At 37.8% G+C, this 11,865-nt stretch overlaps 1 protein-coding gene across 1 annotated transcript in view; it reads left to right on the top strand.

Moving 5' to 3' along the window:
- NCKAP5 (NCK associated protein 5) overlaps window positions 1–11,865 on the top strand; it is a 570,133-nt gene that overhangs the window by 276,939 nt on the left and 281,329 nt on the right. The window contains exon 6 of the mRNA XM_025039578.1: window positions 7,793–7,942. Coding sequence (XP_024895346.1) covers window positions 7,793–7,942 — 150 coding nt within the window. The remainder of the gene's footprint in view (window positions 1–7,792; window positions 7,943–11,865) is intronic.

Genomic DNA, 11,865 nt, shown 5'->3' with positions numbered 1-11,865 from the left:
TTTCATGCTAACCACCACCCCAATCTATGCCTTATGTGATCATTCCTAAATTATAGCTTTTTATATTTTTACTATGAATTAGTAGGTAGATTTGCACATGGATGGATGTTCAAAATGAAAATTCTGTTATAACTTCTAAGACTGACTAGCTTTCTAAAGCGAGATGTCTGTTCATATTGCTATGATTTCATTTTGCCATCTTTGAGTTAGAAAACTACATGTACTTGAGGATTTTTTGTTTATTTTGTTTGTTTGTTTGTTTTTTTAGCAGTGTTCAGAGATAAGGGCAATTCCCATTAGAAAAACAATGAACAAGCTGGAACAGAGCATAAGTATTATTATCATCAGCATACTCGCAGTATTTCTATGTAGGTTTTGTATCTTCCATCAGAATCAAAAATCATAAAAATAGAGAGATGAGTAAACTTTCTTTATATTTCTAAAGCCTTACAACCAGGAGATACTTGGAACTCTTTCTCCCATAAGCAGATGCCCTCAGAGAGGACTCAGGTTGGGCATGTTTTCCTGTGGGTGTTCGGGTGTCTCACTAAACTTTCACTCAGTGTGGCTCACAAGGCCTCTCATTTCTAACAGGCAGGAAGTGAAATGTGCTAAATGCAAAAGTTAGATTAGATGACTTCTGTGTTGGGGCCAAGAAAAATACACAGCAAAAAGAGGAAAGGTGTTTCATATAAGAGAGAGATGGGGTCAGGGGATTGGAAGGAAGAGGGAGAGAAAGAGGAAGAGAGGAAGAAAGGAAGAAAGGAAGAAAGAACGATTTTATTAGACAAGGCTTCTTCTAGGCAGGCAGATTTAAAATTTGCGGCATTCTGGATTAACACTCCCAAACTTCAGCAGTGTTTTAAATACTTACCCGTCAAAATTGAGTTTTTACAGATGATCAAATTGTACAAATTTGAATTAGTGTCTTCCTGTGCATTTTATTTACAAATGAAGAAATTAAGGGACAGAGAAGCTATGTGATTTGACGAAACTCACACAACTGGTTAGTGGCAGAGCTAGAAATGGAATGTAGATTTCTTACTTCTACTTGTTCTAAAACTCGATAAAAATGGGTCTGTGTTTTCACCCTGGATAAGAATAGATCACAGTGAGATGGAACTTGATAGACCTCAAGAAACAGATAACATTAACTCTCCCTTTATCCTGTCAAATGAAATGCCAAGAAATGTCCAAATGTGACACAAACTGTCTTTCCTCTCTGCTCTAATTGGAGTTCTTCAATTATCCTCACAGTCTTGGGCTCAGACTTGGTGTTATTCCCTGAGTGATAGGGTGGAAAACAGCAGGGCTGCTGCGTTGAAAATGAGCCTTTGTACATACAACCAGGAAATCACACCTATCCAATGGGGCTGAGCATGGGGCAGGGACAATGGGACAAGAATATTTAAATTTCTTTTATTGCTTTTCTTACTATGGAAATTATGAGACCATTGTAACAAACAACAGCCACTTCCTACCTCATTTAGGAACTGATGGACAGATTTGTACTTATTTTTTTTTATAAAAACAAGAAGCTAGAAAGCATTATTTTTAAATTAAGAAGGCTTTCAAAGTAGAATTGTTTTCCTTCCATTTACACAGATAGAACCTATCTTTAGTACCCCTTGCAAGAGAAGCCATTGAAAGTAGTTACAAACTGTTAATGCCATCTGCTTGCATGAAAAAGTACAATCTCAGAACGCAGAAATTTTCCAAGGGTTTCTCATCACACTAATATTGAATAGTTTCTTTTATATATGTCAACATCTGACATCTATTACAGAAGCAGTATTTAACAAGCTATGGATGAATATGTCCCAGCTTGCTTGGCTTACAATTATAGTCCAAGTATACTATTAATCGCCACTGCCCTTTACTCTTCAGTGAGTATTGATTTGAATAATTAATTATCTGTTTATATACTTATTAATTATAAAAAATTAAAGCAAATAAGTAACCTCGAAAACTTACCTAAAGTGAAAATGATTCATGTTCTATGGTGGAGCATCTTTGTCCAGAGGATCTTAAACTTCGATATGGATTAGAGTTACTGGGGTGTTCCCTAAAATTAAAGATTCCTGGCCCCACTCTTAGAAATGGTGATTCACTAGAGCCAGATTTGGCCAAGGCATCTGAATTTTAAACAAGTAACACTTCTGTCCTCACTCCCACTAATGCTGATGCCAGTGGCTGTTGGCCCACTCTCTGAACAAGGACCCAAGGAAATGTTAGTTATTTGTCATTGTTGGAAGAACCGCATGCTAAAGAATCAAAATTACAAGATGATTTACAAACTATGAGGTCCCATTTGTGAGCTTGTAATCTTAATCATAGTTCAACCACTCCTGCTTAGATAATTGCAGTAGCATCTTATTTTTCTCATGTCTTTATTAACCTCCCTTCAATCCATCCTCCACACTGTACCAGAGAGCTGTTTCAGAGCCCAGATCCTATGATGTCATGCCCCCCTACACACACACACACACACACACACACACACACACACACACACACAAACCAGTCAATGGCTTCCCGTTTCCCTTAGGGTAAAGGCAAAATTCCTTGACTTGTGACCTGGCCTCATCAGCCCATCCAGTCTCATTTCACTCCCCAACTACACAAACCTCCTTTCAGACTTTTTAAATCGCCCGCCCTTCCTTCCACCTCACAGTCATTTCCTGGTTAACTCCTATGGTGTTAACTGTGGACATTTTCTTTCCTGGCCTCTCTTTTGTGTCCCTCTGTTATTGATTCTCGAAGCTCCTGGAAACTCTTCTTCTCCCAGACCATATTGCAGTGCTATTTCATATTTGCTTGTGACAGTTTGATAATTAACTGTCTCCTTCCATAAGACTCTGAGCTTTATGAGAACAGGGCCCACGTGTGTCTTTATTCAACTTTGTAACCCCAGCATCTTCCATAGTTCCTGGCACATAACAGCGGCTCAGTAAATATTTGTTGGATGATGGATTAATTAATTATAACATAAGACGACCTCATGAAACCTTCCCATCGTGTGCTGGGCTGGGGGAAGTTGGTGACCAAAAGATGAATAAGACACATTTTGGGGAAGCACATTTGGATCATTTCCCTCCGTAATGTTTTTGACAGAACGATTGCTGGCCATTGGTGAAGAGTTCTGCTTCCTGCTTTTTGAACTGACTGAGCTCCCTGGACTGTCGTCTGTCTGAGTTGAACAGATGCATCACAGAGCTCTCTATTGTTTGATATTATTTTACATAGGCCTCATGATGCTGACTGTTTGAGAACAAAAAATTGAGGGTTCCCCACAAAATGAATCATTATTCTGGTTATCACTTAGAGAAACTTATAGCTCTAAGGATTGCTTTATATTCCAACAAGGCAAAAATTGATTTAAACCTTTAGATGCTAACTGAGCTCTTAAATCTTGAGCTTCCTGCATACCAGCTGGTATTTGTTGAGGTAAACAAGCTCATGGTCTCAACCCTATATGAAATATGTGGGGAGTGGAATTCATTTTTATGGTTGCCTCAATTTTGTAGAATTCACTGCTGATGAAAGTCCATGAAGAACTGAAACCTGAGAAAAGGTCACCTTTGGTATCCATTCATTCTCTTCATTGTTCAGCATTTTCAGGAGCGGACTTGGCTTATTTTTCTTTTTTCTCTCTTGGAGGTTCATAAGGAGAATATATTTTATTTAAAACCAAATGTTTCTGATCTTTGTCTTTCTCTCTTTTTACCATGTCTATCACAGGTGATTAATTAACAAAGGAATTGAAATTTCTGATTAAAAAAACAACTTAGGTTACTTATGTATGAATAGAATGCATATACTTGATTTTTTAAAAATATCGTCATGCTTTTATAAGTTCAACAGCTGTCATTTCTGAAATCAACAGTGATCTGTCAGTGGGGCACAGCCATATCTCCTGCCCATTCTCTTGGACCTTTCTCTCTTCTACCACTTTCTCTCTTATTTTTCCCTTTTGTTCATCTACTTAAAATATATCCTTTCCATCTTCCCTCTTTCTTGTTATTATATTATACTCTAACACTGTCATTGTAAGTGATGAAGAGACAAGAGCAAAGAAAAGGACAGGACAGATAACTCTACCCTCTGGATTTATTTTAGGATATTTTAGAATATAAAACTCCAGGAAGTGTGCTTTTAGGTCAGTGAGTAGTCTGAGCTACATACAGATATGGTTTTCTTTCCTGGGTGATATCACATCAGAGTAGTCACATACCTGCTCCCTACCTGCAGTGGACATCGGCAGTGCCCCGCTCTTACGCCAGAACTATCCAGAGTGCTCCTGTTACTTCCAGCTATCTTTGTCTGTGTCAGAGGGTACTTTTATGTGAGAGGCATGCAGCGCCTCACTGCCTGTGGCAGGCTGTAGATGCCAGGAGAATGATACCCAGGGGTTCCCTCCACCATTGATTTCCAGAAGTTGATGTGTAGATACCCCAACTCCTTCACTCCTGGGGTGGGATAATTCTGGGGCCTATGTTTACTTCATTTCCCTGAGTTTCCTATGGATTTAGCTTCAGTTACCTAGTAATATATCCCTTTAATGGCCCCCTCCTTTTCCTGACTCACGTCCTTACTGGTGTTGCCTGCATTTCTCAAATGAATTACATGCACTCAAATCCTATTCTGTAAGAACCCAAGCTAGGCACTAACTAATGATTTAGAAATACTAACTGGGAAATTAGGCTGCAGAATGATATTTTGCAGAGAACCACATTCGAAAAACCTTGACTTTTCACACCAATGCCCTTCATCTTCTGCCTTCACCATTTTGGAGATCTCTACTTCCTACATTCCCACTTTTGCTGCCATCTCCATTGCTCCCTCTTCTCTTTAGTTCTTCAAACAACTTGGTTTGCTCTATCTTGAAAAAGGTTTCCACTTGTCTGTGCAATGCCCTTCAGCCACGGTTCTTTAAATTTCCTTCCGTGCCCTGTCAAGCGCCCAAATAAGCATCTAAGAAAATTGCCTCTATTTTCTCTCTTCATTTTTTGCTTAACCACTGACAATTTGGGTGGCATCGTCGCACTTTAGTCAAACAGCTCTCAGGTCCCCACTAACAACCTTCTTATTACAAAATAGAGAGGTCCCTTTTCTGTTCTTTTGTCATCTCTGTTACCATTGAACATATCGACAAAATTTCCTTCCTGAAAATTGTGTCTTGAGTAATTGAATTCTTAGAAATTTAGCATTAGGTGGGACATTTAGTCCAACTCTTTCATTTTACATCAAGGTGAAACTGAGGGCTAAAAAAGGTCTGGCGATTTGCCCAGCAAGGCGCAAAAGCGTAAAAGCAGAGCTTTGAATACAGAGTTTCTGACCTACCAATCCAGTATGAGAACTGCTTTTGGTAAGTCCTTATCTGAAACTTTCAAGTATTCCTAATTTTTATCCCTTCCTGTGTAAAGGTCTCTCAGCTGGTCTCCCAGCTCCTTACCACCACAGCTCATTCCCCATTGCGGCAGTCACGATGTTCCTAAAATTTTAATCAGAACCTATCACTCCCCTGCTTAGCCTCCAATTCCTCTTTTCTGCGCTCAGAATAAAATCCAAACCCATTCCTATGCCTTTCAAGAGCCTCCATGGTCCAGCTCTCTTGCTGATCACATTTGCTACTGTTTGTACTCTTTAGTCACTATAAGCCCATCGCATGTACTCTTCTCAGCTGTCCCACAAGACAAGCTTAGCCTAACCACTGAGAGTTTGCTTTACTGTCCTTCTCTTTGGAACGCCTTTCTCTCAGGCCATTGCATGACTGCTTCTTTCTCAACAGTTGGTCTCAGCTTAAATGGCCACCGCCTCAGACAGCCTTATACTCAAGTCACCATATTGAATATTGTCCCTAACATACCACCATCCGTCACATTATAATGTTTGATTTTTTTCATAGCATTTAGCACTACCTATAATTATATAATTTACTGATTTAATTTGGAGTTTGCTATGTTTCCCATCATTTGAAAGTATCTTCGTTGAGCTTTACCATATCTCCAGCATCTAGAAGAGTGAATGGCCAATAGTTGGAGCTCACTAAACATTTGCAGGATGAATAAATGAATGAATGACTTACGTCTGAATTTTTCTTTCTTATATCCAGGAATACTTCTCTCTTTTACTCTCCAATCCTACTCTTCAACCACTCTTTCAAAACAAAATTGTGTGTGTGCTATACTAATTGGTTTCTTCATAAACCAAAAAAGAAAAAACTTATTCCTGACTGGGAACCTTTGTTTCAGTTAACTCTTTGACCAAAAATCCCACTCTATGCCTCTCTAACTATTTAAGTTGTCATCACACTGTCAAAGCATAAGTCATGTTCCATTTCCATGAAATCACACCTCACAGTCCTCATTGACCACCCTTTCTTCAAGTTATGTAAAATAACTCTTGTGTTTTATAGAATCTAAATACTCATATATAATCTATATTATCTTGAATTATTTCCAGTTGTTTCATATAATGATATTTAGGCACTGTGCCTTGACACTTTAGATATGTGTGCCTTTGTGTGTGTGTGTGTGTGTGTGTGTGTGCACACGCGCACAGTCGAGCTGATCCTCATTATTTATAGATTCTGTATTTGTGAATTTGCCTACTCCCTAAATTTATTTTCAGTCCCCCAGATCATCACTTGCAGTGCTTTCATGGTCATTCTTGGACATTCGCAGAGTGGTGAAAATTTTGTCACCTGGCACTCACGTTCTCAGCTGAAGTCAAACAAGGCAACACTCTGCTTTCTTATTTCAGCTGTCATACGGTAAAAAAAAAAAAAGTCTTTTTTGTGCTGTATTTAGTGCCCCATTTTTCACGTTTTATGCTTTTTGTTTACTGTTTAAAATGGCCTCCAAACATAGTGATGAAGTGCTGTCTGGTGTTCCTACGTGCGAGAAGGCACTGATTTTTGCAGCGTTGTAGTTAGAATTAAATAGGGTGACGGAGCAATGTCACCTGGTTCTGTAGCACAAGGGTCTTGCTACATGCACAAAATGGATGAGATTTTCTTCCTATGATAATCTCTTGACATTTCTTTTTTTATTTTTCTCTTGAAAACAAGAGCCAGTCATGAAGCTCAAATGAACACTTCTCAACTTCTAAAAGAGCTGCCAGAGACAAGGTTGAGTGAGGTGCTTCCAACAAGGAGGCAGGACAAGATAATGTTGTATGTCTGCCTCAAGGCTATACTACAAATTTTGTGGTATTAGAAAAGGGACTGAGAGGTCCTTAAGAGCTGTGTCATTACTGAGCCAGAAGAACTAATTGGTTTTAGCTTAGAATTCTGAATTCTAAGAATTTATATCGAATTTACTATCATTTCAATATTTCTTAAATATTTTCCTTAAATTAATTAAATGACTTTAAGTCCAGTGATTTTAATGATCCGTTTGTGAGGAGCTAAACTGTTTGCTAATCAAGGTATGAAGGTTGATTCATTTTTCCCCCATTTAGAGCACAGCTGAATTCCATGGTGCTGATAAAAATAGATTAACCGCGTGATGCCATCAAAGGCTTTGTTGGCTAGGTCACTTCTCCAACTGACAGAGGATGTGTGCATTTGAAGATGGTGACCCAATGGCTTTGTCCTGCTAGGATTTATTTTAAAATATCTACTGTGTTTACTAATATAAGCACCACTCAGAATTTGTTTTAGGAAATTCTCTACCTCAGCCCTGGAAAGAATGCAAAAGCAATAGGGAGATTCCAAACTTTTCAGCCATAAACTCTTGCTTGTTTTTCAGTGGAGATTATTGAAAACAATAATTCTTTCTTGCTTCAGGAAAAACTGTCAGAGGATGAGAGAAAACACAAGGAAACTTTGGAAGATCTTCACATGGTAGTAGATGAAGATTCAAGAAGCGAAAGCAGCAGTGCAGATGAGGGGAAAGAAAAGACCAAATTGCTGTTAGAAAGATTGAAAGCTCTAGAGGTAAGAAATGAAACAATTTTTACACATTTAAAGAAAAAGAACAGTGCTCTGCTTCTTTCATTAGCATTGGCTTTGAGTAAGTATAAATCCTCCTTTCTCAGTTCTCTCAGTTCCTGCAGACTAATAGCATCTAGTCTCTCCCATTTTGATTACTTTGTTTATGACAAGCTTTTGCTCATCACTTGTAATGCTCAAAGAATCTTGACCTAGTGACTATAATTGCATTGTCTTAAAAAGAGTACGTAGGACAATAACTCATTTTAAATTCAGTTGAGCCCTCAAACTGGACCAGTTCCCATAAAATTGCAAGCCCCTTGAAGGAAAGGGCTATTTGATATTTTACTTTGTTTTCCCAATACCTAATGTAATGAATGAATCAGTGAATTAATAAAATATTCAATACTATGTAATAATGATTATAAAAAGATTAAATTTTAAGGATGAGAATCATTATTTCAAAAAAAAATCTGTGTAGAAGTTCAATGTGTAAAACATTAAAGTAGAGGTGAAGCTTAACTCAGTGCTTGAGGGAGGTTTTTGAACCACGACAGTTCTTCAAAACACAGTTTGAAACCACTGGTCTATTACTTAATGGCATTTGACATCAGTCCAAGTGTTAATTCCTGAATGTTTGTAGCAGTTTTTGAAGAGCATTCCAGTTATTGGTTCTTAATTGAGAGTTCACATGCTGAACGATTCAGCAAAGATGCCTTTTTCTATGAGTTGGCTTATCTTCTTTAAGTTTTCTGTTAGCATATAAAACTGAGAAGTAATTACTTTCAAGCAAGGACTATGGGTAGTCCATCTCTTCTTAAACTAGGTACAAGGGGCCTTCAGAACCTTGAAAAATATAGTCCTCCTATAGAGTCTACAGAATCCTGAAAACTTCAGTAATGTGAAGAAACAAGACCCAGCAATGACTTATTTTCTCTGCCCGATTCCTCTACTCCTGGAGGAATCCACCACATGGTCTATAGTGAGCATGCCCTTTTATTCTAATTTCCTGAACTATAGTAAAACAAAGTTGTTAAGATTATGGACTTTGAAGCCAGATCCCCAGGGTTTGGTTTAAATCCCAGTTCTATTACTTTCTAAGTTGAAACCTTGGGTGAGTTAATTAAGCTCTACGTGTCTCTGTTTCTTCAGCTGCAAAAATGGGGATAATAATGGTAATTTACCAAACAGGGAAGTAATGAGGATTAAATGAGTTAATATTTGTACCATGGTCTCCTCTAGCACTTACTCCAAGGCTCCTGCCTTCCCTTAAATAATTTTTTCCTGTTTATCTGGATACAGTGATCAACATAAGAACTATGAATGAAAAAAATTCAGCTACTGCACACTAGAGTGACTAAAGATTGGGAGGTTAAGCAAATGGTGTCACGAACGAGCAGAAGAGAGGTCAACTTAGGGAGCCTCTTGCAGCTCCCCTTTTGGGAAAATGGCCAGAAGTCATCCCTTTCTCCCAAAAGGTTCTCATACTCTTGTTATTTTAAGAGAATCACTGTCAAACGTGGGAAGGCTTTCTCAAGGGACACTGAGGTTTCTAAGAGTTTGAGGAAATTGATAGCTTTGTCTAGAGGTTAAATTAACTGGATTTAACAATAAGAATGAGTGGATATTACAATATCTTACTTCCCTAGAACCATGTACTGAATTGTTAGTTTTATTTATGATTACAATGAAAATTGCTCTTAGTTCACCTACTTGTTACTGAGACAACTTTGTGAAGGATATTTTATTTAATCAAGCCAAGAGGTATTTTAGAAATATCTTTGGTGGTGAATGTTTCTTAAACCCTTACTGAGTAAAAGAAAAACAGTATTTTTTTTTTTCTTTTACAGAGGTCTTTATACTTTAGTCAACAATTCTTGCATCCAGCATTAGTTGTATGCAATAGATGATCTCTCTAAGTGCCATTAAGTCCCAACATTTAGGTGTGGTGTTTTCTATGTTTTTTAAGTTTAGATTTTAAAGGTTGCTATTTCAGAGACTGCTTACTCAGAATAAAGATCATCATTTTCTACATGTCACAGCCTCCTTCTATCAAAGGACTCCTCCTCTCTCTACCTCATCCCATACCACTGATTCAAGGAATCTTCCCAGGCTCACCCTCCATGATTCATTGACTTGACCTGTGTGTTTCCTGTTCTCTACTCCTAGATTTTGTCTCAGGCCCCAGTTTTGTTCATGGCACATGCCTTGAAGCACATGATTTGCTTGTTTCTGCGCCTTCCTCCCTACATCCCTATCGGCACTTTCTCCCCACTTATTGACCAACTTCCTACCTGACTAAAAATGAAGATGATATCCACTTAGCTCACCCTTAACTCTCACAGTATCTCTGATTCCTAGGCTCTAGCCAAGGGGAGAACAGGCCTGAGACCACCAGGGAGTTCTAGCCTCCACATAAATGCCGATGCCTTAGCTATAGCCTCAAGATCAGAAGAACTTGGTGTCTTATAGTAAAAACTTTTTTGTGCAGAAAAATATGGCAATTAAATATGTAAAAAGCGAGCAAGAGCTTTTTCTACTCAGTTATATCTTGCCATGAAAGTATGACAATTAAAGTGCTAAGCATGATCATTTTTGTTAATCAGTGATTCCTGTCTAAAATGGGATAGATTAGAATAGTAATTATCAAACCTGGCTACGCATTACAGTTATATGTTGAGACTGCAGTTAATAGATATTTATTGGATATCTTTTATAGGCTAAATGCTGTTCTAGACAGCAGGACTAGATCAATTTTCATGGTTCCCCAACCTCAGTGAACAGAAACAAAAAAGAACATATTTAAATAAAATAATAAAGAAGCAAAGAAACAAATAAATAAACAAATAAGTGCCTCTGAATAAGAAAAATTAGGTGATATAGTAATAGAGAGTGGGAATGGAAATGGGACAGGTATTTACTTACAATGGCATCTGGGCCATTTAGATACAAAATAAATAAGATAAAGGAGATAGTTGAGTGCAGATCTGAAAGAAGAACAAGAAGAAACTGCACATGTGGAAGCCCAGAGATGGTAGAAAGCTTGGCAAGTTAGAGAAACAGAAGTAAGAATTTTGTCTTGCAACAGAGGTATAAGATTAAGAAACTAGAAGAAAATGAGTTGAGAGAGGTAGACAGGGGACAGACCCTGTGAAGCCCTACAGGCCACAGTCTTGGTAAATACTTTGGATATAATTATAAATGTGAAGGGAATCCTTAGAGATTTTTAACTAGGCAAGTAACATGATCTGACTTGTGCTTTAGAAAAACAATTCTTGCTGCTTTATGGGCTAATAGCAAAACAGAAGTAGAGGTAGGATGACCAGATAGATATGAGGTTGTTTAGATTCTAGATGAAAGGTATCAGTGTTTTGGTCTAGGGTGGGTACCTAGGAATAATAGAGAATACTAATAAAACCATATAATAATATCATTGGACTGGTGAGGAATAATGATGAATGTGTTGGCAAGCCCTTATATACGGCTTGATATGCACTAAGCACTTTTCCAATTTATTTATTTACACACACACACACACACACACACACACACAAACACACACTATTTTAATCTTCCTAACAACCCTGTGGGATGAGATAGATGTGATTGTTATCAAACTCATTTTAATGACAAAGAAATTGAGCTCCAGAAAGTTTGCATAACTTGTCCAGGGCACATAATCAGTAAGAATGAGAGTCAGAATTTGAACTCCAATTGTATGGTTCTACTATGCTATGCTGGTAGGAAGTGGTCAAGTAAAAATATATTTTAGAAGTAAAATCGACTGGAATTAATGATAAATTGGATGTGAAATATAAGAGAAAGTGAGAAATCAAGGACGATTTCTGCTTTTTTGACCTTAGTAACTGAGTAGGGGGTTGTACTAAATTTTTGAGGGAGGAAAGGCTTAGAGGAGAGGTGACTTAGGG

Source organism: Pteropus alecto, unplaced genomic scaffold, assembly GCF_000325575.1.
Source record: "Pteropus alecto unplaced genomic scaffold, ASM32557v1 scaffold3, whole genome shotgun sequence".
Taxonomy (NCBI): domain Eukaryota; kingdom Metazoa; phylum Chordata; class Mammalia; order Chiroptera; family Pteropodidae; genus Pteropus; species Pteropus alecto.
This window is presented reverse-complemented; position numbering and strand designations above follow the sequence as displayed.